Source organism: Mustela nivalis, assembly GCF_964662115.1.
Source record: "Mustela nivalis genome assembly, chromosome: 1".
NCBI lineage: Eukaryota > Metazoa > Chordata > Mammalia > Carnivora > Mustelidae > Mustela > Mustela nivalis.
This window is the reverse complement of record NC_139020.1, coordinates 206,269,897-206,295,586: the sequence shown is the minus strand read 5'-3', so window position 1 is coordinate 206,295,586 and position 25,690 is coordinate 206,269,897. Positions and strand designations below refer to the sequence as shown.

The 25,690-nt window shown below is 54.7% G+C and overlaps 2 protein-coding genes across 5 annotated transcripts in view; one reads left to right on the top strand and one right to left on the bottom strand.

The window, feature by feature from the left end:
* The window catches only part of DNAJB1 (DnaJ heat shock protein family (Hsp40) member B1), a 28,767-nt gene extending 8,122 nt beyond the window's left edge, over positions 1-20,645 (bottom strand). The window contains exons 1-3 of one of the 2 annotated variants that reach the window (XM_082710293.1): positions 20,145-20,645; positions 13,154-13,293; positions 862-946 (exon numbers count right to left, since the gene is read on the bottom strand). The gene's annotated coding sequence lies outside the window, so the exon portion shown is untranslated. Of the gene's footprint in view, positions 1-861; positions 947-1,881; positions 1,961-13,153; positions 13,294-20,144 lie in introns of those variants that run through there. The other variant, XM_082710292.1, reaches the window with a different exon arrangement.
* TECR (trans-2,3-enoyl-CoA reductase) lies at positions 2,229-25,672 on the top strand. 3 transcript variants are annotated; one of them, XM_082710230.1, is made up of 13 exons: positions 2,229-2,387; positions 22,663-22,713; positions 23,358-23,409; positions 23,737-23,781; positions 23,874-23,977; positions 24,055-24,170; positions 24,261-24,366; positions 24,470-24,542; positions 24,637-24,680; positions 24,760-24,817; positions 24,902-24,990; positions 25,343-25,388; positions 25,473-25,672. In XM_082710230.1, the coding sequence occupies exons 1-13, from the start codon at positions 2,373-2,375 to the stop codon at positions 25,598-25,600; spliced, it is 927 nt and encodes a 308-aa protein (XP_082566356.1). In that variant the 5' UTR covers positions 2,229-2,372; the 3' UTR covers positions 25,601-25,672. The 3 variants fall into 3 exon arrangements, with proteins under 3 accessions (XP_082566356.1, XP_082566355.1, XP_082566354.1); XM_082710229.1 differs by lacking the exon at positions 24,470-24,542 and having other exon boundaries at positions 2,232-2,387; positions 24,261-24,405; positions 24,611-24,680; XM_082710228.1 differs by lacking the exon at positions 2,229-2,387 and having other exon boundaries at positions 22,507-22,713.
* Positions 25,673-25,690: the final 18 nt, after the last annotated feature.

Sequence of the window (25,690 nt, the reverse complement as noted above, 5' to 3'; positions counted from 1 at the left end):
AGTGTGGGGCTCAGGAAAACAGTATTGAAGGGTAAATTCCAGAATGTTCTGAGTCTGTAGGGATGTACATGGCCTCTGTCTAGAATGACATCAGTTTGGATCCCACACACCTTAACTAGCTGGAATACAGCAACAGAGAAGACACACTGACCGACCCAGCCCACATTACAGAAGCTGGAAATTGACAGGGCAAAGTAGCAAAACTTGGGTGGATTTTAGGGGTTCAACTGTGCCTCTCAGTACTTCACAATTAGATGTCTCAAGTAAGTCAACTTGGTAAGATTTTAACTTTTTGTTTCTAAGTGATTGTTCCTCCTGTCCCCCTCAATGAAGGCAGGGAGGAGTGAAGCCTGTCAGGCCACAAAGTATCTCAAAATACTGTGAACACTAACTGCCAACCGAGAAAAGATCTGTGTTTTTGAAAGCACAATTATAAAACACTTTTATGGGGCGCCTGGGTGACTCAGTGGGTTAAGCTGCTGCCTTCGGCTCAGGTCATGGTCTCAGTGTCCTGGGATTGAGCCCCAAATCCGGCTCTCTGCTCAGCAGGGAGCCTGCTTCCCTTCCTCTCTCTCTGCCTGCCTCTCTGCCTACTTGTGATCTCTCTCTGTCAAATAAATAAATAAATATCTTAAAAAAACCCAAACAAACCGCTTTTATGGTTTCATCTCTTTTGCCCAGATAGGCCTGGTGAAAAAGACAGTGAGTTTCTCAAGACCACAGCCTTGGATTCCTTTACTGGAAGTCACAGGTCCCCAAAAGCTGTAGCTTTAGAAGTTTCCAGAACTGAACCTGGATGACTAAGTGTTAAGCATTGACTCACCTTGCCCCACCCTGCTCCCCTGTGAATCAGTGATTTACCTTTGATGACTTCTCACCACATTTCTGATGTTAGGCCTCTAAGCTCCAGAGGGTTCCACAGTTGATGAAGGCTCAGGGGCGGGGTCTGGAATGAGGAGAAAGTAGAGAAGGTGAGGGAGTGTGTCAGGTGCTCCTAACTCTGTCCTGAAATCTTGAGTGTGTGCAGGAGGCTGTGTGTGTGAGTGTGTGTGTGTGTGTGTGTGTGTGGTGGCATCCAACTTCTCCAGCCTGCTCAAGACAAATAATCAAAGGAGCAAAAGCATGGCATGACTCCAGACCGGCACTGCCCAGTAGAGCCAGTGCGACGCAATACAGACAACCACAAATGCAAACCAGGTCTGCGATTTTAAATTAATTAATTAATTTCAGATTTTATTTATTTATTTGAGAGACAGAGGGAGAGAGCACAGAGGGAGAGGAAGAAATGGATGGGGCTCAATCCTAGGACCCTGAGATTGTGACATGAGTCTAAGGAAGATGTTTAACTGACTGAGCCACCCAGACATCCTGATTTTAAATGTTCTAATAGGCATTTTAAAAAAGGAACTTAATTGTAATAATCTACGTTAATCCAATATATCTAAAATATCATTTCAACTTTTAATTAACATAAAAGGTTATTAATGAGGGTTTTTTTTTTTTACATTCTCCTTTTTATACTAAGTCTTTGAAATCGGTGCGTGTTTTACCTTTACAGCACATCTTGATTTGTACCAGCCACGTTTCTAGGCTCACTAGACCCAGGGCCAGTGGTGACCATACTGGATAGCACAGGTAGACAGGTGTGGGCCCCTGGCCTACGGGGCTGGGCTTGCACCCCCCAGAATGGGGCGAGGACTCGGTTTGTAAGTTGGGGGATCCCCGGGGGCTTTTCGTCATACATGTCCCCTTTCTTTCCCTTCCATTCATGACAGATGGGGGTCCCCTCGCCGGAGAGGCCTCTCCGTCCAGGCGCCCCAGCACACGCCCCCAGCACCTAGCCCTTTCAGGTTGCTCCCCATAACCTAGGGGGCTGCCCACCTGGGAATTCACACAGTCGCGCCCCCCGCCATGCGGATGCTGTCTTCCCTGTCACTCAACTTTTTGCTCCCGCCCCCACCTGTAAGGTAACCGTCGCTTCCCTTGGTTTCCACAGCGACGCCACCAAGGGCCGGGGAAGGGGCGCGCGGCTCCGGGGCCCCACTTTGATTGGTGGGTGGCCAAGCACCTTTCTGCTCGTCCCTGTCCGGCCTGCGCTCCTCCCCCTCGGTGTGTTCCGCAAGCTGATTGGCCAGCCTTATGGCGAGAGCGGCTAGGTCTTGCTGAAGACCAGCCTCACGGGGCGGGGTCGAAGGTGAGCTCCCCGCGCGCTGATTGGCTGTAGGGGCGCGCGCGGCAGGGAGGGGCGGGGCCGACGCAGAACCGAGGTTAGTGTCGCGCGGCTGTCGCGAGCGCGTGAGAGAGTCTGTTCCTTGTTGCGCGCAGGTAGTCAGCAGCGGCTGCAGGCGCAGTAGGGGTCGTGTGAGGGAACCATGAAGCACTATGAGGTAAGGAACGAGGAAACCCGCACTGAGCGGCCGCCGCAGATTAATTCATTTTTCTTCTTCGCGGAACCACGGGACCCCTTTTCTGCTCCTGTGCCCCTAAGGGCGACCGGGACGGCGCAGGCGCAATGGGCGCGCGTTGTGCCCCGGGCCACTCGTAAATTGCAGTGCGCATGTGCAAAAGGGTATTTATAATTCTGCAACCCAGGCTCTTTTAGGGTTTCTTTTTCTTGGGGTCTCTGCAGGATCCGGGAGGCTGGCAGCTTCCTTGTAGCTCCCCCAGCGGGGTGAGACAGACTTGGCAGGGGAGGAACAAAGTACGGGACGCTTGCTCCCTATTCGTGGGTGTGTTGTACAAGCTTGTACCATGCCACCTCCTCAGGTTTAGTTAGGAAGGGGCTTTGCAGTCAGCCTTCTCCCGCACGAACTTTGGACCCCTTCCCTCGACCTGGACGTCCCCGAGAAGCTTAGGCGGTGAGGGAGGTGCAGTTCCAGGGCTGGCCCCCGCCGAGCAGCAAAGCTGATCTTGCGCTTTGGTAATCTAAGAGATCATCTTAGTCAACCCCTGCACCCGGGAGAAATCTCATGGCTACAGCCATCCTGGAAGCCCAGGTCTTCTGACTCCTAACTTGGGCTTCTTTTCCCCTTAAAACGAAGTCTTCTAATGCGCCTAGCGACCTAGCTGATAATATAATATTATATTAATAACTTAATTATTTGATCATTACTGACTTTTAAGTAACATTAAGTAATAAACTGTTACTTATACGCATAATAATAATTCAGTTTGGGATTATTCTTGTGCTACGAGATTCTGTTACTTGATTTTGTTATTCTCATAGGCCTCTGAAATTGGAGGCTGTTACTATTCCCATTTGTATAGGTGAAGAAATAGTCTCAGAGACGTCGAACGACTTGCCCAAAGGCCCCCAGATGGTAAATGCAGAACAGAGAGATAGGACTCCAGAGTCTTAGTTGCCAGCTCCTAGGCCATGCTGGTTCTCAAATGAAAGTTAGCAGGTAGAGATATCTTTTTTCTCTCCTCAATTTAAAAAACAGTGGCAAAATACACATAATATCAAATTTACCATCTAATCATTCATTGTAAGTGTCCTGTTCAGTGGCATTAAGTACCTTCACATTGTTGTGCAACCCTCACCACTATACAGTTCCAGAATTCTTTCCTGTTGATTTTGCAAAACTGAAACTTTGTCCCGTTTAAACAGTAATTCCTTATTCCCCATTCTGCACAACCTCTGCGACCACCATACTGCTTTCTTTTTCTCTTTTTTTTCCCTTCCCTCCTTTTTTTTTTTTTGGTAGGTTCCACACCCAGCATGGAGCTCAGTACTGGGCTTGAACTCGTGACCCTGAGATCAATACCCGAGCTGAGATCAGGAGTTGGACACTTAACCGACTGAGCCATTCAGGCACCCACACCATATTGCTTTCTGTCTCTGTGAAGTTGACCACATTAATAGTCTCACATATAAGTGAAAGAGATTCCCTGTTTTTATTTACAAGTTGAATACCACTACCTCGTTTGTCCCTTTTATAATTATTATTTTTGGTAATTTACCCAGAATCTTTGAAACATTTATCCCAGAAGTTCTCACTCATTTTTGACATAATACCAAGAATGAGGAGATAGAATTCAATAGTCTCTGCTACCCCATTCAACTCTGATTATAGAATAAAGTTGTAATCTAGTTTTTCCTCTCAAACCCTCTTATAATCCTAGAGAAAAAGCCACAGTTCAAAAGATGCAGGATGGAACATCCGTGTGACAGTTTGCATAATGTAGTTTTAGCTTTCTTACTTAGCAGTCAGATAAAGTAAGCCTCAGATAAACTAAGCCTCTGAGGACCCTTGACATCATCACTTTTGTTCCAGAAGCTGAGAACAGCTTGAGGGCCCATGGTTTGGACTGGAGAACATGTTTTACTTTACTGAAATCTTTTCCCTCCCAGAAGGAAGGTGGAGCTTCAAACCCACTGTTCAGAGTGATCTTGGAGGGTGATTCATTCGACTGGGTGTCTGATTCTTAGTTTTGGCTCAGATTATGATCTCGGGGTTGTGGGATAGGCTGCCTGCACCTGGATTCATGCTCAGCCTGGAGTCTGCTTGTCCTTCTCCCTCTGCTCTGCACCCCTTCCTGCATGTGCTCACTCTCTCTCTCTCATAAATAAACAAATGGATAAAATCTTAAAAATATTAAACAGGGCACCTGGGTAGCTCAGTGAGTTAAGCCTCTTCCTTCTGCTCGGGTCGTGATCTCGGGGTCCTGGGATCGAGTCCCCCATCAGGCTCTCTGCTCAGCGGGGAGCCTGCTTCCCCCCTTTCTCTCTGCCTGCCTCTCTGCCTACTAGTGATCTCTGTCTGTCAAATAAATAAATAAAATATTTAAAAACAACATTAAACAAGCAGACAAATAAAATCCCCAAAGTGACCTTGGAGGAAAAAAAAAAGTTAGGTATTTGGCTGTGTTCTCAATTATTCTTTGCTAACATTTGCCAAGTAGTGTCTGAGGTGATAGCTAGTTTCTGTGTGGGAGGAGCCCTTGTGTCCTGGCCCAGTTTCACAGCAAGCAGATTCTTGTTACTCCAGGTGTTTGTTGCAGATCAATAAAAATAGCAGGGGTGCTTTCACTAACATTTAACAGTTTGAGTAAAAGTTTCAGTGATCTACATCAAAGAGTATATTTCTGTTCTGGATCTTATGCATCCTTCCACCCCATCCACCCCAAGTGACCCCCCTGTCTACTGGGGGCATAGCCTCCCTCAAAAGACCTTTGTGGCTCTGAGAGAGACCTCGAGATTATGAAGTGCAGTTTACAAAGGATAGAAGTGATGCTTGAACCGTATGAGGTGTGACACGTGTCACGCAGTGAATTCACGAGGGCTCGTGTCTGATGTTATGGCAGGTAGGGTTCCAGCTGGAGGGCAGATTTGTTGCTGTTTCATTTACAGTTTAGCATCATTGCTAGTCTCCCCTCTGTGATCTGGGAGGAAAAAGTATCCCTTCAGCTAACTGAGATGAAGCAGATAGAACAGGTCACCCTTGGGACCTGACTGAAGTCGTTTCCTTGGAAGGCCAGAGCAGGCCTTGAGATTGTCTTGGGTTCAGAGCAGGGTTGATAGGAGAACCTGCTTATCCTGCTTATCCCAGGCTACAGGATATATTTTTTTTTATTGCTGTTTTTGTCATTGCAGATGGGGGGGTCAAAGTAATGATCCCAGTAGTAACTGGAGAAACAGCTGCTGCATCTTGTAAATTCCTGGGAGGATCAGTGCCTCACAGTCTCCTTGAGCCTAGATCACTGCCCATTCCCTTTAGCTGGGTACATGGAGATGAAGCCTCATCCCCTTGGGGTCCCTACTGCCCCCATTTAGGATCTTCCACCCCCACAAAAAGGGTAATTCTGTTGGTGCTTATTTTGCAAATAATTCCAGACCAACATGGTACCCTGCCTGAGGCAAGTTTTGTTTCAGCTTTCTCTGCAGGAATAAGTATGTGAAAGTTCTGAAAGTAGAGTTCTGGTCCCGAACTCTATTTAGAGTCAGAAAACTTGGCAGGAAAGGAAAAATTAAGGAGAAAGTAGACTGACCTGTCATTATGTCATAGGTGTGTGGCCTCTGGACAGGCCTGGGGTGGAATCCTGGCTCTGCCACTTAACAAATGATTATGTGACCAGGACAGCTTGATTATCCTCTTTGAGCCTCTCTGTGACTGCTCCTTGAGGGCAGGTGAAACCTACGTATTTGGGAAAGCAAAGGCCAGTATTAAAGAACATTACGAAATTGCAGGGAATCTATCATGAAAGGGTATGCGTAAAATGCACAATTCCATTATATGAAAGAAAATCTTGTTTGATTACCCAGTCCTTTAATAGATCTCCAGACATCCTGTTGAGTGGAAAAAAGCAAGTCGCAAAAGATTCTATACGTTTAAAAAAGTACCAAATGAGCTTTATATGTAATGTTCATGAATATGTACATAATAAAATGATAAATTGCAGTTAGACGTCAGAAATATGTGGGAATTACACAGAGGAACCATTGCTTGGGGAAGGAGGGATTGGGGAGAGAGAGGTTGGGGAAGGCTTCAGCTATGTCTGTTTTATTGGGGGAAAAAAAGGAATCTAATGTAAATATCTGTTAAATCTGGGAGATGGGATCTTGGGTCTGCTATTTTCTGTACTTTTTTTCTTGTGAATTCTTGTGTACTTTTGGAATAGGTGAGGGTTAATTAGGGTTTTTCTGGCTATTGAACCCAATTTAATGTGTGTGTCTCTTTGACTTTTGTACTTTCAATTTGGTGCCTGTCTGCAGAAAGGTGTTGTATTCTGACACAGGGACTGCTTGGCCACTTCACTCTAAACATCTTTCTGCCTGCTGCAGAGAAAGAACAGGCCTTCCAAAAATGCCTTTGGATTGATTTTGCATTTGCGGATAGGCTGGGATGCTGGATGTGATCCCCTCTTCTTGGGCTGGATAATCCTGCTGGATTAATAGCAGGGACAGGTCACATTTATTGTGTCCATCCAGAAACCTAAGAGGTTGGGTCCTTTTTGTCCCCTCATTTGTGGATAAAGGACCTGAGGCCCAGAAGGGTGAGGGAACTTGCCCCAAGATCTTGTTGTGGTAAAGACGGGATCCGGACCCAAGTCTGTCTGAGTCCTCATCCATAGAAGAGGAATCAGGTGGGCACGAGTATTACTTCTACTTTACACATAAGACAAACAAATTAAGTTGCAGTGTAGCTGGGCTTTAGCCCTGAGTTTGGCTGTTTTGTTTCTGGCCCTGCTGATGCTTCCAGAGGCTGCTGGTGGCAGGGCTGGGCTGGGCTCTTCCATTGTTCTAAGAACAGAACATCCCTGGAGGGAGAATGGGAGGGGACACGTGGGCTGCTGACAGCGGGTCTGCCTCGGCCTTAAAATTGGATGGACTTGACCCTCGGAATTCTAGAGGTGAGAGTTCCATCCATACTGTCAAGCCCGGAAAATCACGGAGAAGTTTAAAGACTTTCCTTGTGTCGGTGTGCTTCAGGCCAAGAGCCTGGGGTTGGGAGGGGTGGGGAGATGGGGGTGTGAGGGCGTGTGGGGGCGGCGGGGTGGGGGGGGTGGGGAGGGTGGGGCGGAGCCTAGGCAGAGGAGGCGGGGTGGAGGCGGGGCTGAGGTGGGGAGGTGAGTGGGAAGATCTGAGTGGTGGGAGTGGTGGGTGTGGGTGTGGGTGCAAGCCGGGTGGTGGGACTCCCTTGAACCCCTTGAATAAACAGGTTCCTGAGGAGAGTTTAAGTGGAGAGTTGACAGCTCTGAGTGGGGACTATGCTAGAAGGGGACTCAATAGCATGGTTGAGTTTGGTTGGGAATCCCTGTGCTTTCACTGACAGGTTTGGCCAGAGACCTGGGGCTGGTTGGTTGAGTTCAGCTTCTGTCTTAACACCTAGCTGATGTTGCCAGTGACAGGTGAGGAGGTTTTAATACCCAGGGACAGCCAGAGCATCATCATTGTTGTCAAGCCACTACTAATGTAATACTCTTAGTGCTTTTTCTTTGTTAACTCACTTAATCCTCATAGTGAATCTATGAGATAGGGACTCAACAGATGGGGAAACTGACAAAAAAGTGAAGCGAAGGGCGCCTGGGTGGCTCAGTGGGTTGAGCCGCTGCATTCGGCTCAGGTCATGATCTCAGGGTCCTGGGATCGAGTTCCGCATCGGGCTCTCTGCTCAGCAGGGAGCCTGTTTCCCTCTCTCTCTCTCTTCCTGCCTCTCTGTCTACTTGTGATCTCTCTCTTAAAAAAAAAAAAAAAAGTGAAGCGAAGCACCCTTGGTCCCACAGCGAGTGGCAGAGCCAGGGTTCTGCTGGACCAAAGTGGGCTTCTCTGTGGGTGGGCCCCGGTGCCTGTGAACTGAGGAAGAATGAAGTATGTGGTTGGGAAGGACATGGTGGTCTTCGGTGGCTACCACGTCTGCCCTTGGGACAGACACTTTACCTCCTTGAGCTTCAGTGTTCTCACCCGAGAAGGCAGAATAAAGACCCCTATCTCGGAGGGCTACCTGTGGGGTGTAAAGTGCTCAGCACACTTTGTGGCCCGCAGTCAAGATACAGAGCATTAGGTGGTTAAGGACAAATCATCGGACAGATGGTCAGTCAAATTATCTGAAATGCTTTCTGCATGTGACCTCTTTTGAATGACTTCAAACTTGCCTGTGAACAGGCCATGAGGCTTGGTTCATTGAACGTGCTGCTGGAGATGGGTTCATGCTAAATAATACGCCTAGAAGGTGGAGGAAGAAGCCCGTGATCAGTGATCAGTCTTGATACGCTGTCACACACGCTGAAGTCCCATTTTGGGACGATCTATTCTTTCTCTTTGGGAAGATCCCTGGCCGAATGGAATCACAGTCAGAACCCACTTTTTGCCTTACTGTGACCAAGAACCATCCCAAGAAGTGGGTGTTTCAGATGGGCCTGGTCGTCTGATGTCAGTCATAGCCTCCTCACTCAGAAGCGGGCAGCTTCTGTTCTTGCCCTGCCCGGCCATGCCCCCCCCCCCCCCCCCCCCCCGCCCCGCCGTCCCCCTGCTGCAGAGCCGCAGGGGCTTCCCCATGTAAGTAGGAGGATCTTAGCACTTGTGGCTCAAAACCATCCCTCAGAGACTTCTTGGCGTCTTCTGTCCCCTGCTGTCCTCATTCATCACTACACCTCTGTTTTTCATCTCCTTAAACACCCGCAGCCACATTCCTGCCCTGAGCACATGCCTGTTCCTCAGCCAGAAATGCTCTCCTCTGTTTTTCTCTGGTCACTCTTTACTGTTGAGAGCTCAACTTCAAAGTCATGCAGAGAACCTTCCTGGACCATCCTCCCTGGGGTATGACCTCCGCCCCCTCCCCTAGCACCCCGTTCCTCTCCTTCTGGCCGTGGTTGCATTTTCATCTGGGTACTTCACGGTCAGACTGTGAGCTCCGTGAGGGCAGGGACTCCTTGTGTCTCATTCCTGCAGCTTCCCCAGCATCTGACCAGTGCGTCCTTGTTGAATGAATGATTGGATGAATGAACACATCTTCTTGTGGTCAGGATCCTGGAGGGCCAAAGGGTGAGTGTGGGGCTGCTGCTGGGACCTGGCTGAGGACTCGGTCTCATGGGTTGGGCTGAGCCAGTCCTTAGTGGTCCTGATCGGGGGAAGCTGGCTTCTTATGGCCCATTGGCCTCGAGCCACAGGTCCAGCCCAGCCACGTCACACTCGCTCTCCCCGTGAGCTGCTGGCACTGCATCTGCTGGCGGCCTGCCCCTGGCCGCACAGGGTGCTGGTAGGTTGTCCTGGTCCGAGCGTTCTCGTGTTGAGGGGTTCCACTTGTCTGCTTCCATCTGTCATTTACTCATTCATTTGTTCCGGGGTATTTCTCTCTACCTTTACTGTACCAGGAATACTGGGCTGAAGTAGCCACAGTGTCTGCCCTCAAGGTCTTTCCATCTAAGCTGAGGCCCGAAGGAGAAGGTTTTTAGGGAAGGGATGAGGGGCAGCAGGTGCCGAGGCCTGGAGGCCAGACTTTGTGGATGTCCCATGTTAAGAGGTGAGGTCAACAGGGCAGAGACCTGTGGACTTTATCCTGAGAGTGATGAAGTCCCTTTTGTGTTGATTTTGCCTAAGATTTAAAATTTTCAGAGGGTGGTTTATTTTTAAGTCCTTGAGGGGCCCTTGTGTTAGGTTTTTGTTACATAAATGCACAGAGTAGTTTTTCCTTATTACTGACTGATGGGTGGTGGATGGTGTTTGGGGCTCCCCCACCCCGCCTCCTCTAGTCCCGTGGTTCGTTAGAGATGGGCCACGAGCCTTTCCCAGCCCTCTGAGGGATAAAGGGCCTCTCAGTAGGTCACAGTGACTGGCATGCTGGCACAGCCCTGTCCCTGTCCCTGCTCGAACCAGGCTCTTATGTAAGCAGTGTCCCTAGGCCATTCAGTGGGCCCTGTAGACTACAGGGCTTGTGTCATTGTCTGGGTCCTTCCGAACTCTGTTTTTCCTTCTTAAAGGGACCAGGGAAAACTGGCTGGGGCCATGCCAGTTTGTGACGGGGCCCATGGGAATGGGCCTTTCCTCGGGGTGGGGGCGGGTCGGCCGAATTTGGGGGAGGACGGTTGAGCACTGGCACCGGAGTGTCAGCATCAGGAAGCAGGTCGGAGCTTGAGGGACTCACAGAGCTGGAGCCTCCACTCTTCTTGTGGGGAGCAGCTGTTTCCCAGGACCCCTCAGGAGTCTGACTCCCCATTGGGGGAAGGTGGGATTGGGGAAACATATCTCTTGGTGGGGAGTGGGGGCGTATCAATCAGAATTCTTGAGGAGATACATGTAGTCTGAAACAGTATGTTATTGCATACTATTTACTGCAGAGACTGAAGTCCAACTAATCTCCTGGCTGGGGATGGGGATCCGCCCACCATCTACCGCAGGGCAGGGCTGGGTTGAGCTGTGCAACCCCTGTCCTGAATATCAGTGTTTCAGGAGAGGTGGCTTTGCCCTTCCCATCTGGGAATCCTGTCATTCAGGGCTGAGCTTGAATGTCACCTCTAAGAGGTTCCCCTTGACCCACCCAGGCCAGGCTCACCACCCTGGGGCCTCTCCTGTTTCAGTTCTCTGCACGTAAAACTTAGCACCTACTGAGGGTTTGTGTGTGGGAGCCCCTCGATCTCTGTAAGCCTGGGCCCCTGGTGGGGACTTCAGCACATACCTTGGAACGAGTGATGATGTGCATGTCTGTTAGAGACCCTGGCCTACAGAGCAAGGCACAGGGCAGGCTCAAGCAGTTTGCAGCATCCCCGATGCACCGCCCCCAGCCCCCACCCCCCATAGCACTGCTGTCCGATGATGATGCCTGCTCCTCGGGGCTGGCAGTTCCAGTGGGCTCCTGGCCTGGGGTCATGAAGCTGGTCACTGCTCATCTTTTGGTGCTCTGGAGTTTGACCCTTCCCCTCCCCCATCCCCTTTTGGCTCAGAGTTACCTGAATTCTGAGTTTTCATGTAAGGATCCCATGGATAGTGCTAAGCCACAGACCAACAGACCCGGGCATGGTCTGAGGAGTGGGCGTAGGGACCTACTGTGTGCCACATTCTGGCTCACCTGGGGTGTCTGTGGATGGCACACAGAAGTGCAGTCATTGCCAGGCTCCCTGACTCGGCCTGGGAGCATGCACCCTGGAGAGAGAAGGCACGGGGAAGGACGTGCATACAGAACTCCTGGGTTCGTTGTCCCTTGCTTCATTTTCCTTCCCCTGGGGCCAGGGACACTTTTGAGAAAAGCAGCTCGGCACCTAGCACCGGTCCAGCACATTGAGGGGCTCAGTCAGCATTTCCTGAGAGCGTGAATGGGAACTTCTCAGTCAACAGAAAAGCCTTGTAGAACTTCAGAGGACCCCCAACCTCTGCCTTACGTGCTTTCTCAGTGAGCTGGAGTGCTCCGTGGGGGCTGTTAATGGGTGTTTCAGACTAAATATCCAAACCTGAGCTCCAGATTCCCCCTCAAACCTGCTTTTCCCCATTCCTGTTAATGGCACTTCCAACCTTCTAATCACCCTACTCCTAGGCTGTTTGACTCTGTTCTCTCATGCCTGGCGTCCTGAAGTCAGCAAATCTGTAGCTCAGCCTTCAGAGTGCTTCTGGAATGCAGCCCACCCCCCCACCCCCGGCCCACGTCTGGAGTCGGCAAACGTTATCCATGAAGGGCCAGATGGTAAATATTTTTTTTGGCCTTTGTGGGCCATTCAACCCCTGTGACATCTTCTCAACTCAGTCATTTTGAGAAAAGCAGCTCTAGATGATACATTAAACAATGAATGTGGCCGTGTTCGATACAACTTTGTGGATACTGGAGTTTGAATTTCATGTAATTTCCACATGTCAAGATCTCTTAGCTTGTACAAAAACAGGCGGTGGGCCAGAATTGGCCAGTGGGCCATAGTTTGCCGACCCCTTGGTATAAGCCATCTTTTATTTTAATTTGATATTATTGGGCTCCCTGCTTCCACCCTATTCCCCTATAGTCCAGAAGGATTCTTTAAGTCAGGTCATATCCCTGCTCTGCCCAGAGCCCTCCAGGGTTCCCATCTCACTTGAAATAGAAGCCAAAGTCTTACAGTGGCCTCTGAGGCCCTGCACAACCTGTCACCTTGCCCCATTCCCCTTCTTGCTCACTCCCTCCAGCCACACAGGCCTCTGCACTGTTGCTTGAACACACCAAGAATGCTGTACCTCAGGGCCTTGGCACAGGTGCTTTCTCTGCCTGATGCTGTCCTCAGATTTCTCAGGAGCTCTTTCCCCAGTGCGTTCAGGAATTGTCTCAACGTCTCCTCTGAGGCCTTTCATGATCACTTGATATAAAACTGCATACTCCCCCTTCCCCTCTCACTGCCTGTCCCCTTTTCCTGTGCTGCTTTCCCTGGGGCAAGGGCATCTTCTAATATTACGTGTAACTTTATTTATCTTTGTCCCCCCCCAAAAATGTCCTTTGCACATGGGCAAGGATTTAGATCTTTCCATAGCTGAATCCCCAGAACCTTTAACAGTGCCGACATGTAGCCACTGTTCAGCCAATATTTATGCACTGAATGAATGAGGCTCAGTTTCCCCAAAAGATTAGTAGTAAAAGAGATAATTTGTGTTGAGAATATGTCTCCTCCCCGCAGGAGGCATTAGCTGTTGGCTGTGTTTGTAAGGCTGGCCCTGGGGATCCTAGAGTGGGCTCTTCCAGAAGAGCTTCCGGGGTGGACTAACCTGCCTGTCCCACTGGGCCAGAAGTGCTGGACGCAGGTTGGGGGTCGGCCTGGATGAACTCCTCCTGCTGCTTCCATCGGCTTGTGTCTGCAGGGCTGTGTCTCCTGCCACGTCCGGCCTCTTGGCCTGATGGCACCTTCCTGCTCAAGAGATGCAGAGACCAGACATGGTCACCAACTTCAACTGGCCAGGCGGTGCAGGGGTGCAGACCTGGGCCATTCCCCGAGGGTCTGGGGCCAGGGACAGCCCTGGAGGAAGAACGTTCAGTTCTAGGGCGCAAAAAGATGGGGTCCTGCCGCTGGAGCTTGTAGCCAGGGCTCACTGGGCTGGACTTGTGCTGCTGAGCCTCATCCTCCCTGTGTATGAAATGGAGTAACAATGGCAGTCTGACAGAGTCAGTGTGAGCTGGTGATGGCTGGGGGCTTGGTGTTAACAGCCCCAGGGGGCAGGGCAAGGAGGGGTTGGGGAGCCACTATGGGAAAAGGCTGGGGCCCTACTGGGAGGGGCTGGGCCTGCTGAGTCCCTCAAGGGATTGATGTTGGGCTTCTTCCAGGGGGCAGGGCCTGTTTGAGGAAGGCAGGCCTGCTTGAGGTGGCTGTCCCCATCAGTCACTTGGGGAGCTTTTGAAGCTCTGGGTGCCGGCTCCCCTGTCGGAGACCCTGTGCTGCTCCTAGGTTGCCCCGGCCAGGGCTCCTCAGCCGAGTCACATGCGTGGGCAGGCTTCTGGACCGCGGGGCAGAACTTCTGCCACATGTGCCACGAGGCTCATCTGTGTGAGGTCCTCTTTCTCACATTGCCACTGACCAGATGGAGAAGCCAAGGCTCAGGCAGGGAAGACTGGGCTGCCCCAGGCCTCTGCAGAACTATGTCTTGCTCAGTGTTGGGAACTGCTCCCTCCTAGGCCCTGCTTTTCCACCCCTCACGGCCTCTGCCCACTACAGGAAACCGTGCGGGAAGCATTAAGACAGCTGCCGAGCCTGCCTGAGCCCTTCCCTGTGATGTCAGAAGGCGACAGGCCTTTTGCCTTGGCACCCTGAGTGTGCTGGGGCCACGGGAGGCTGAGGCCTGGGGAGGACCAGTCTCAGCCCTTGGGATCCCTGGGGGGACACTCCTGGTGGAGGTGGCACGTTCTGTAGGGTCTGGACCTTCTAAGACTAGTGTGCTGGCGTTGGAGCATCAGCAGGGAGGGAGGTGTCTTTCAGATCATCGGATCCAGGGGCCCTTCTATCCCTTTCCCCTGTTAGCAGTTAACCCTGCTCTTCACCGTGGCCGTGGTATTACATCGTGGTGGTGAGTGGGGGCTCTGGGCCCAAGCCGGCGGGTTGGCACTGGCTCTGGCACTTCCTGGCTGTGTGCCTTGGGGGAGGGCCCACTTGTTTCTGAGCTGCCTAACGGGGGTCACAGTCCTTAGCTTTCAGACCGTGTGAGGCTGGGTGTGCTATGCACGGGAAGGTCTTTGCGTAGTCCTTGGCACAAGTAGGCATCTGATAGACATTACTCCAGAGGCACTTCCAGATGGCACAGGCCCTAGCAGCTCTGCTCTGGGTGGGCCAGCACTCCCTGGAGGCTGGAGAGATGCGGCCTGTGCCGGCTCAGGGAGCTGCGTGTGCTGTGGGTGCCAGTGAGCATCTGGTCAACAGGCCAGAGATCAAGTCCCTGCCATGTTGGTTCAGTGTCCCCTTCAGGTGGGGCTTTGTGTGGTTGCAGCGACCAACCTGGGGTCACACGAGCACCCAGAGAATGCTCTCCAGGATGCTGCTGGGCTGCATGGGCTCTGCCAGTGTCTCTTGGCCCCCATCCCAGAACCTAGGGATGTTGGCAGTCACACACTGACTCCTCTTGTCTGGCCAGTGGGGGTGGGAGATGGAAACTGGCTGGTTGAGGGCCTGGGAGTGAGTCAGTGTCTCCCAGCCTTTCCCAGCCTTGATGATGCTCTGTTCCTACTGGGGCACATTGGGGAGGCTGGTGCAGCTGCCCTGTGCACCTCAGAAATGGGGTCATGAGCTGAGGCCACTGGGGAAGGAGGTATTTCTGGCGGAGCAGGTGCGGCCTGTGCTGGCTTCTTGGCAGCTGAGCCCAGGGTCTTCTCAGCTACCCTGGCATGAGCAGTGTGACTTTGATATTTCTGGAAAGTGGAAGGGAAAATGAGCTGCAAGTCTCGAGTCACTGAGTCCAGGCAAATGTGTCCAAGCCTCTGCAACTGTGAAATGGGTGGGCGGGCTGGGTGCCCTGCCGCTTGAGGCCAGACCTCCATCCTCTGGGTGCAGCAGCCCTTGGACCCTGAGTGGGGGTCTGTGGGGGCCACCAGTGCCTGGGCCAGTCAGCTGAAGGACCTGTCAGGACCGTTGCATCTTTGCCCGGAGTCCTAAGTTGCACTGAGCAGGGCCTGCACCCACAGCAGCCCTCTTGTGCCCTGGGCCCAGGAGATGTCATCCACCAGGGCACACACTCCCTCACAGCCCTGGCTGCCCCGCACAAGATGGCCCAGATGCATGGCCCTTTCCTGGCAGGCAGACCCCTGTGGGGTCCCAGAGAGCCTGCTGGAGGCAGGGTTTGCTGCCTCGTGCCATCTCTCCGCGGGGCCCCTGCAGAGTGTGTGCTGGGTGGGGGTGTGGCCCCAGAGGCCTGTTTGTGGCAGGCGCTGGCCATCCTTGAATACACAGGAGTGTGCATCTGGGCTGAGGTGGGTGTGCCCCTCACCCTTTGGAACTCAGCTTCCTTGTCTAAGAAGTGGAGCTCACAGCCCCTGCTCCCTCGGCTGCTGTGCGGTTGGAAGGGGAGGATGAGGGGAGGGGCCTGGGACGCTGCTGCAGCTCCAGGCCTGCTGTTCTTGACACAGACCTGTTGGGCAAGTCCCATCTTAGGAGGCACAGAAGCTCCAGGTGTGTAAGTGGGAGTGGATGAGGGTGATCTGGAAGCCAAGGCGACCCTCAGGCCTGTGCCTGCCCCTTGTTCCAAGGGGTTCTGGGATGTGGACTCTGCCCTGAGGCTGCTGAGTCCTGTTCGCACATGGGAGGGGACTGGGGAGCAGTGGGCCTGGCTGTGTTGGTAGGGATGGGGACACTGAGGCTTGACTGAGGGACACTGATCTCTTCCTGGGCTGCAGGCCCTGTGGACAGTGGTGCCTGGGCTCCCCAGCTCCTGCAGGAGCAGGATTTGCAAAACTTGGCTCTTCACACCTGGGCTGGGCTGGTGCCTACTCCTCCTGCTGCCCCTCCTTCTGGGGCTCAGGACAGAAACTTCAGCCTCCCCCCACGCCGTCCCCCTTCAGATCATCAGCAGACCCTGTGCTTCTGTCTTTACAGTCTGTCCAGACGCCAGCACTTTTCACTCCTCCATGGTCACTTCCCTGCTCCCGTCCACATTATTGCCAGTTCCCAGGGATGCCTGCGAGCACCCGACCCAGTTCCCAGGGATGCCTGCGAGCACCCGACCCCACCTTCCTCTCTTCACAAACCCTCCCTGGTACCCACCTCACTCTGGGTAAAAGCCAGAGCCCTCCCTGTGGCCCACAAGGCCCTTTGTGACCTGCCCCATCCCTTCTGTGGCTTCATATTCTACTCTTTCTTGTTCACTCAGTTCTGGCCACCTGGGCCTTCCTGCTCCTAGACGTGCTAAGCCCGGCCCAGCCACAGGGCCTTTGTACTTGGTGTTCCCTCTGCCTTGTGTGCACAGTTTCTTCTCTCACGTCCACTGGCCTTTGCTCAGACGCCCTTTCCTCAGGGAAGCTTTCCCTGACCACTGTGGAAAATGGTCTTCCTCCCCCCACCCTGGATCCCCTGCTCCATTCTGCTTTTCTCCACAACTGTTGGTGACAGAACATGTCACTGTTGTCTGTCCTCCCTCCCTCACAGCATGCACAGTCTGGGGGGCCGTCTTGTGAAGGCATGGGCTTGGTTTTGTTCACTGCAGTACCTGAGATGTGGGAGGAAGGAAGGCAGGAATGGATGAAGGAAGGAATGAATGGATGTGGGACAGTGGCTGCCAAGACCCTCTTAGCTAGTAGGTAGCAGAGCCCTAACAAGTGCTCCCTTTCTTGGTCCCGTCCTGGTCCCATCCTGCCCCCATCCTGCCCTGGAGTTGCCTGCTTGGCGGGGCTGTCTTCCAGCAGGTGGGAGTGGAGTCTACGGCCACAAGGGGGCAGTGGAGAGCAGGGCCGCCTCCACAGCGCAGTTTGGGAACCACTGTAGGGACGGCACTGCAGCCCCGCCCCTCTCCCGCCCTGGGCTGGGGTCTTGCTGTTGTTAGGGTTCCCAGATACTGTCACCAGCTGGGTGGAGCGTTATCACACCACCTCTCTGACCTTGGAGTCCTGTGGTTGGGCCCCTTCATGGCCTGGTCAGGATTATTTGCCTGTACTATTTGCCAGTATTGGTCTAGTAGTATTTATTCTTCACAGGATGACTTTTAGGCTGGGCAAGTTTATGTACTTTTTGTGGTTGTTATTAGCTTTGTAAATCTTATAGTAATCCTGTGAGATGGCAGGTGAGGGCAGCCCACTTTATACATGAGAAAATGGAGGCTTAGAGAGGTTGAATAACTTGTCTAAGGCCACACAGCCAGGAAATAGGTGTGTCTTTTGGACCTCAGATCCTGGGGGATGTGCTAATGGCCAAGAAGGCCCTTGAGCCTTCCTTGTGAGGGGGCCATTGGGCCTGTGGTAGTGCCTCTAAGGGCCCAGGCCATGTAGAGCCTGTCAGCATGGATCCCCTTCTGTGTTGGGGTTGCTGGTGAAGAAAGACAGCAGGGTTCCCCAGGAGCTGGAGCTGGCTTGGTCACTGACCCTTTCCCTTGGTGAGCAGTGCCCCAGAGCCTGGGGGGGGGGGGGTGGTCCAGCTGTCAGAATGTGGGGCTTCCCAGGGTCACTGGAGTTGGAGGGGCATGTCTGTGGGCCTCACAGAGGCTTCTCTGGAGCTAGGTCCTGTCCTAGGATAGGGAGAGCTCCAGGCAGTAGCTTCTACCCTTCTGCTCTGGGGTTTGGCAAGGTGGGCGTTGGCTCCTTGGCTTGTGGTAAAGGCAGAGCAGGGAAGGGCTTTGGCTCGGAGGGTAGTGGGGAGGGAGCTTTAGGTCCTGGTGTGTGTGACCTTGGGCAAGCCCAGTTGCCTCATGCAGCTGTTTACTGAGCCTAGCTCCTTGCTGGGCTGTTCTGGTTGCTGGGAAATGATGGAGAAGAGTCCTTGCCCTCGGGAGCTGGTATATGGGAGTTGCTATTCTGAGGAAGGACCTCACTTGGGAATTTGTCTGAAGGCCCGAGGATGTAAAGGAAGAAGGCCTGTAGGGTCTGGGGGGCAAGGAGTCCAGGTAGTGGGAACAGCATGTGCAAAGGCCCTGAGCCTCTCCTGTAGTTGCATAACTGCTCTGCTTTCCCACTGCTCTGGGTTTCTCATCTGTTAGATGGGGTTCATCCCTGAGTCTTGCCGTGGGCATCAGTACTGGCTCAGAACAGGGCTCAGAAAATGTCACCCTCATTTCTGCTAGTGCTGTGCTGATCTGCAACATCTTTTATTTCCATGAAGACAGTGAAGGCCATGGGGCCTGCTGCTCAGCAGTGGCTCTGAGTGTTCCTCTCCAGGCTGGGGAACGTTGCAGCCTGGTCCCCATGGCTCTTTCAGGGTGGGCTGTGTCCCCACCCTTTGCCCTGCTCCTTCTCCCCACCCCCCATGCCCTGACCTTATGGCATGCCACGAGTTGCTCTTGGCTGGACCATGGAATCTCAGGCGCCTGGGTGAGAATTCCTCCCAGGCTAGTGGAACTGTCATCGCAGAGCCACGCTCCCGTGTCTCAGGCCAGCACGTTTGCCCTATCCTTGTCCTCTGTGTCCATTGTGCCTGAGGCTTTGGTGCCACACCCCTTGCTTGTGGTCAGTGCTGGGACCTTGGGCCAGTGACCCTCCTCACCCATCTATCCAATGTAACACCCCTTCTACCTAGCCCTTACCCTGCCTCTAGCTCTCTTAGGAGGGCAGATCTCTCCTTTCCCCTGGCCTATCTTCTCCCCAGGGATGAGGTCTGGGCCTGCTACCTTGCCTTTTCTGCTCAGGAACTCTGCCTAGCGGCTGTGCTCAGCAGCTGCGTGTACACTCTGACCTGGGCTAGGCCTACCCTGGGTTCCCATCCCGGGCTGGCGTCAGGCCTGGCAGGCGAGTGTGTGTGTGTGAGAGAGAGCGAGGGAGCCGGGGGAGGGAGAGAGAAGCATAGGACAATGGGAGGCATGCTCAGCACGGGGCAGGGGGTGGGTTCGCAGTGGGGTGGAGAGGGGTGCAGTGCGCGGGTAAGCTCTGGGACTGGAGCCTGGGAAGCACAGGACCAGGTCCTCTATGTTTCGGCCCTTGGTGTGTGGGTGGGTGGATGTGGGTGAGGAACCCTTGCTGCTCCCTGCCCTGGGACCTGTTTTTAGATGGGTAATTGGGGCCTGTTTGTTAGCCCTCCTCTTAAAAATGATTGAGGTGAAATTCACATAAAATTAACCATTTAAAAGTGAAGATAGTTCAGCAGCATCGAGTATATTCACACTGTCGGTTGCCCCGCTGCAGCCACCATCTCGATTTAGTTGCAGAATATTTCTGTCATCCCTAAAAGATACCAGGTTCTCATTAGGCAACATTCCTCACTGCCCTCTTCCTAGCCCCTGGCAATGCAGTCTTTCTGTCTCCTTGTGTCTGCCGATTCTGGACACTTGACATAAATATGTGACTCTGTGTCTGCCTTCTTTTACTTAGCATAACTTTCTTCCTTTTCTTTTTTTTGCCATCTAGCATAACTTAAATTTCACTTTTTATTTTGGAATAATTATAGACATATGGGGAATTGCAGAAATTGTACAACGAGGTCCTGTGTCGCACTTCCCCTCACCCCTCAGGGCCTTTCAGATCTCCTCCAGGGTGAAGGCTGCTGGATCCTGGGATTTGGGGGCAAGAAAGTGGCCCTGAGCAGAGGCAGCCCTCACCCTGGTGGGTTGGGCCCCTGGGTGCCGCCCCAGGGGCCAGACTTACCTCTGGGAGGGCGCAGTCTCCTCTCCTCCAGCCTGGGACTGGCCTGGGCGCGTCTGTGGCTGTGGCAGCTGGGAGTGTGCCCCTCTCCCGGCCACCCCTCCCGCCACCCAGCTTCCTCTCCCGGCAGCCAGTCGGGGGCCCCCGACTCTCCCTGGGACCCTGGTCTGGTGCCCAGGTTGGGGGAGAGAGTAGGATTTCAGCCCTCCCCCAGCAGCTGGCCAGCAGGGAGAGGGGCTGGTTGTATTTTAAGCTATTGAGTGGTTCAGCAGGAACTCGGAGGCCTCCTCTCCCAGGAGGCGCAGTGCTGCCTTCCCGCCCCACACGGGCTCCAAAGGCATGTGGGCACTGCCCCCCTGGGACCCAGGAACTATTAATATACTTGCAGCCACAGGGCAGGCCCTATGCCTGCCCAAGGCCCTGCTATTCTAGCCCTTTCTGGCACATTCTGCATGTGCCCCTTCCCTTTCCCATAAGTCCCCTCGGTGGGGCCTGGCACTCTGGGCGGTAGGACCGATTTTCTTTTTCTGGGCCCTTCTGTTTGGTTTTGTTATCCGTGTGGCTCAGAGGGGCTCAGTAACATGCCCCCCAAGCCCACACAGCCAGGCCGAGCCTGCAGTTGGCAGCAGGCACCCTCCATCTGGTGCAGCATCAGTAGGCGGCATAGGCCAGGGATGGGTGTTGGGCCCTCTCCTGTCCATGGTGTGGGGCAGGCATAGTGTATGTGGGCCAATAGGCCCACGCGCTGCCAGCCACTAGGGGGGCTGGAATCTGCACCCAGGCCTGTGCCCTTCCTACCGGGTCTCCTCATGCCCAGTCTTATGGCCCCACGTTTTGGGGCCCTGTTAGGCACCATGCTGGTGCTTCACTCGAATTGTCTCATGAGACTTACAGCTCCTGGAGGTACATGCCTTCCTACCTGCCCCCTGCTGAGGCTCAGCGAGAAGGGAGGGTCTAGTCACCCAGGGACTGCACAGCAGGGCCAGACTCAGTCCTGTCTGCTGCCCACCACACCTCCTGTCATTGGGGGATGGATAAGGGGAGCCCTTTCCTTCTGGGGGTGCTGGCTGCAGTGGGCCCCTCTGCCTGGGCTGTGGATGGGGGCTGTGCCCTCAGAGAGCCCTGGCTGGGGCCCTGCCCCGGGTTTCTGGTCCTGCTCCTTTTCCCATGCTGCCTTTGACTGAGGCTCTACCAGGGGTGAGGCTACAGGGGCTCTACCAGCACCTGCTGGCCAGTGGCTGACTTGAGGTCAGCCATGGCCCCATGTCTAATAGCACCTGTGCCAAGCCCTCCATGGGAGCACTTGGGCCTTTTGGGATCAGCTGGCCATTGCTGGGCCTCCCCCCAGCTCCAGCAGTTCATGTGTTCACTGCTCATCTTGGTCCTTCTGGCGCCTTCTCTGACCTGCTAGGGACGGGTGGGTCAGATTCCCCTGAGGGCTCTCTCCCCGCCAGCTCTGCTCCATTGCTCTGCTATAGACCAGTCACTCTCTGGAGGCTCAGAGCAGAGCAGTGGGGGGTGTGGGGTGGGGTGGCCAGGTTCTGTGCTCTGGGCTTTGTGGGGTTTGGGGCCTAGGTAGGGGTGCTGTGTTGCGTTGATGCAGTGGGAAGACTGCCCCAAAGGTGGCCTTGAACAAGGCCTGGGTGAACCTCGTGAGAAATGAGTGGAGAGGAGGGAGGTCAGGGAGGCAGCGGCCGAGGGCTCATCAGTCCAGGCCGGATGCTAGCTGGAAACTTCCTGGTTTCCTGACCCTTTCCATACTTAGGGAGAGGCTCTCTGCACCAATAATTCTGGAATCTGTCACCTCCCTGGGAACATAAATGCACAAGGAAAATAATCCGCAGCGTCTCTTACAGCTCAGAAGGGGAAATGGATGATCTATCTCTCGGATTCTCAAAATAGCTGGGATTTCTCCAAGCCAAGTGAAGTCTGTGGGCCGGAGCTGGGCGCCGGGGCTCGGGCTGCCTGCGGGCCGTTCACCCTCCTCCCATACCTGAATCCACCCTGTATTGGGCCCAGGCAGGAGGCGCCTCTGTGCCTGTCTCGGGGTCTCCCTGCCCCCTGGGGGCTGTGTCCACTGGAGAGCCTCACTTTCAGGGGTCCCAGCCCCCGGGGGTTGCCCCCAGGAGGTATGTGGCCCGGCTTCTGGGGGGCTGAGTCTGGGGCAGTTTTATATTTAGCTGGGCCATGGCTGCGGGGCACTCGGGTTACAGCGGCACAGAAGGCAGCGGTGCCAGGGCAGGCGCGGGCTCCCTTCCAGCACCGCGGCAGAATTTGATCACGCCGGCCCGGCCCAGAGCGCTTGGCGTGGGGAGGTCCGCGGTGGGGGCTGACGGCCGGCAGCTGGGGCCGCCGACTGCGGTGGGCAGAACAGGGCAGCATGGACCTGAACATGAGCATGGTGGCCCGGGAGGCCAGCCAGGGCCTCAGCCCGGGCCCCAGCCTCGGCCTTAATGGCCTCCCCCGGATCGCACCCACCAAAGTGACCAAAAAACCTAAAAAGGCCGTTCTCTTCTTCGAGGTGGAGATTTTGGACGCAAAGACGCGGGAGAAGCTTTGCTTCCTGGACAAGGTAGGACCCTGGTGCCAGCTGTACTGGGCCAAGGGCACTGGGCCCAGGTCCCTATTCCTTCCTGGGGCTTCTGGTTCTGAGGAGATGGGAGCTGTCCAGCTGGACCCTTTGTGCCCCTCCAACGTGTTTTGACTCCCTACCTGCTCCTCAGGCATACAAGGGACACTGTCCCCAGGCCTGTCGCTGCCAGCTTGGGGTGGAGTGGGCAGCGATGGCCCTTGGGTGTGGCCAGGAGCTGGCTCCTGGTGGGAGGAAACGAAGCAGCCTTGGTGGACCGTGTAGGGCTTTGGGGCCTGGGAAGAAGGCGGGTGTTCTGGGACCTGCTGCAGGGAGTTCTGGTCCCTAGAGGCCTTCTTTCTGAGGGGAGCCGTGGGTGGGGTGAGGAGGAGAGGCAGAGAAGCAGGCCCGGTGAAGCAGGGGTATCCTGGCCGCCTTTGGTTAAACCAAGCCTCAGGCCTACAGCTACCCCGCTCTGGTAGGGCCCTTGCTGCTCCTTTCGGCCTTGGGGGGGGGGGGGGCTTGGACTCCACCCGTCTCCCTCCCGTAGCAGCTTCCTAGGCCCCCGGTCCAACCCCCTTATCAGGAAGGGTCCTTGATCATACCCCACCCTGCCCCAACTTCTTTGCGGCCTGTGCTTCCCCCAGGTGGAACCCCATGCCACCATTGCCGAGATCAAGAACCTTTTCACCAAGACCCGTAAGTCCAGGGCCCATTTGCGCTGCCCTCCATGACCCCTCTGGGCAGGCGCCTCTGGGTGGGACCCGATTCTGCACTCCTCTCCCCCAGGGTTCTGCAGAGATGCCCCCAGTGTGGCCCAGGTTTCTTTGGCTTGCCTGGGGCAGGTGTCCCTGTGTGGCCATTGGCAGGAATGCCCTTGCTGGCTTTCGGAAGGACAACATCCTGCCTCTGCCTGGGCTGTTTCCAGCTGAGGCACAGGCCTCAGAGCCCTTGTCCCAGGACTGGAGACGTGGGGTCCCTGGGCTCTGCTATGCTATGTGCTGTGATGCCCTGCTCTCCCCACAGATCCACAGTGGTACCCTGCCCGCCAGTCCCTCCGCTTGGACCCCAGTGAGTACAGCTGTCTGCTCGGCTACCCCTAGGCTCCCGGGTGGCGGTGGGCAAAGGTCTGGGCAGCCCTGAGCCCTGGCCTGTCTCTGCAGAGGGCAAGTCCCTGAAGGATGAGGATGTTCTACAAAAGCTGCCCGTGGGCACCACGGCCACACTCTACTTCCGGGACCTAGGGGCCCAGATCAGCTGGGTGACGGTGAGTCTCAGACCTATTTGTAGCCTCCTCTCCCGTCAGCCACGTTGGGGTGACTCACCTGCTCCCCATACCCTCAGGTCTTCCTGACCGAGTATGCAGGGCCCCTCTTCATCTACCTGCTCTTCTACTTCCGGGTGCCCTTCATCTACGGCCACAAATACGACTTCACGTCCAGCCGGCACACAGTGGTGCAGTGAGTGGGGCCAGGTGGAAGGGGGCAGTGGGGGAGGGGGGAGAGGCCTGCTGGACCTGCCCGGCTGAGCCAGCTCCCCCGCCACCCTAGCCTCGCCTGCATCTGCCACTCATTCCACTACGTCAAGCGTCTGCTGGAGACGCTCTTTGTGCACCGCTTCTCCCATGGCACCATGCCCTTGCGCAACATCTTCAAGGTGAGCACCCTGGGGTACCCCCCACTCCTGCTCCCTGCTGTGGGACATGTCCCGTCCTTCCCTCTGCTGGGCCAGGCCTCATCCCAGCCCTGCTTGCTTTCAGAACTGCACCTACTACTGGGGCTTCGCTGCCTGGATGGCCTATTACATCAACCACCCTCTCTACACACCCCCCAGTAAGTGGCCTTGGAGCTGCCCTGCCCCACCCTGGAGCCTCCCACCCCACCGGGCTCTCCCCTCATAGGCCTCCCTTCTCTGCTTCCCCTTCAGCCTATGGAGCTCAGCAGGTGAAACTGGCGCTCGCCATCTTCGTGGTAAGCACAAGCAGGCCCGGAGGAGGGGAGTGGGGTGGGGAGTCTGGGGGGCTCCAGGCTGACCCTGCCGCTCCAACAGATCTGCCAGCTTGGCAACTTCTCCATCCACATGGCTCTGCGGGACCTACGGCCGGCTGGTGAGTGGCCTGTCCCAGACAAAGGGTGGTGGTGAGCGGGCTGCTCCAGAGGGTCTCACTTGCCCCTCCTGTCCTGCCTGCCAGGGTCCAAAACCAGGAAGATCCCCTACCCTACCAAGAATCCCTTCACCTGGCTCTTCCTGCTGGTGTCCTGTCCCAACTATACCTACGAGGTGAGGGTCTGCCCTGCTCTCTCCTCTCCCTCCAGGGGCTGGGGTCCCACCCACATGGAGGGGCCAGCCCCTAATAGAGGTGCCTGGCTCCGTAACTGCTTTAGCCATTTGGAGCATATGGAGATGGAAAAGCTGGCCTTTCTGGGTGTTGGGGCGTGGTTAAGGCAGCTCTAGGGGTCTGGGGGTGGCTTCATAAGGTTCCTGTTTACTCAAGGCCTCTCTGGCACTGGAGTTTGGTCTCCACCTCCTCACTCTGAAAGGGTTGGGGGGAAGAGTTGGCCCCGGGGGGTGGCGAGGCGTCTGCAGAACAGCAGGCATTAACCACCCTCACCCCTGACCGCTCTCCCCACAGGTGGGGTCCTGGATTGGCTTTGCCATCATGACACAGTGTCTCCCAGGTGAGCCCACTGTCCCTTGCTCCTTGGGGCCCAGCCTACTAGGGCTGTGCAGCCCCTCCCTGATGCCCCTGCTCTGCCCCACAGTGGCGCTCTTCTCCCTGGTGGGCTTCACTCAGATGACCATCTGGGCCAAGGGCAAGCACCGCAGCTACCTGAAGGAGTTCCGAGACTACCCGCCCCTGCGCATGCCCATCATCCCCTTCCTGCTCTGAGGTCATTCTGGGGGAGGAGTGGGGGACTATGCTCTCCAGCACTTGGAATAAAACCTGCCTCTCCCTGACAAACTTGGACTCAGGCTTTCT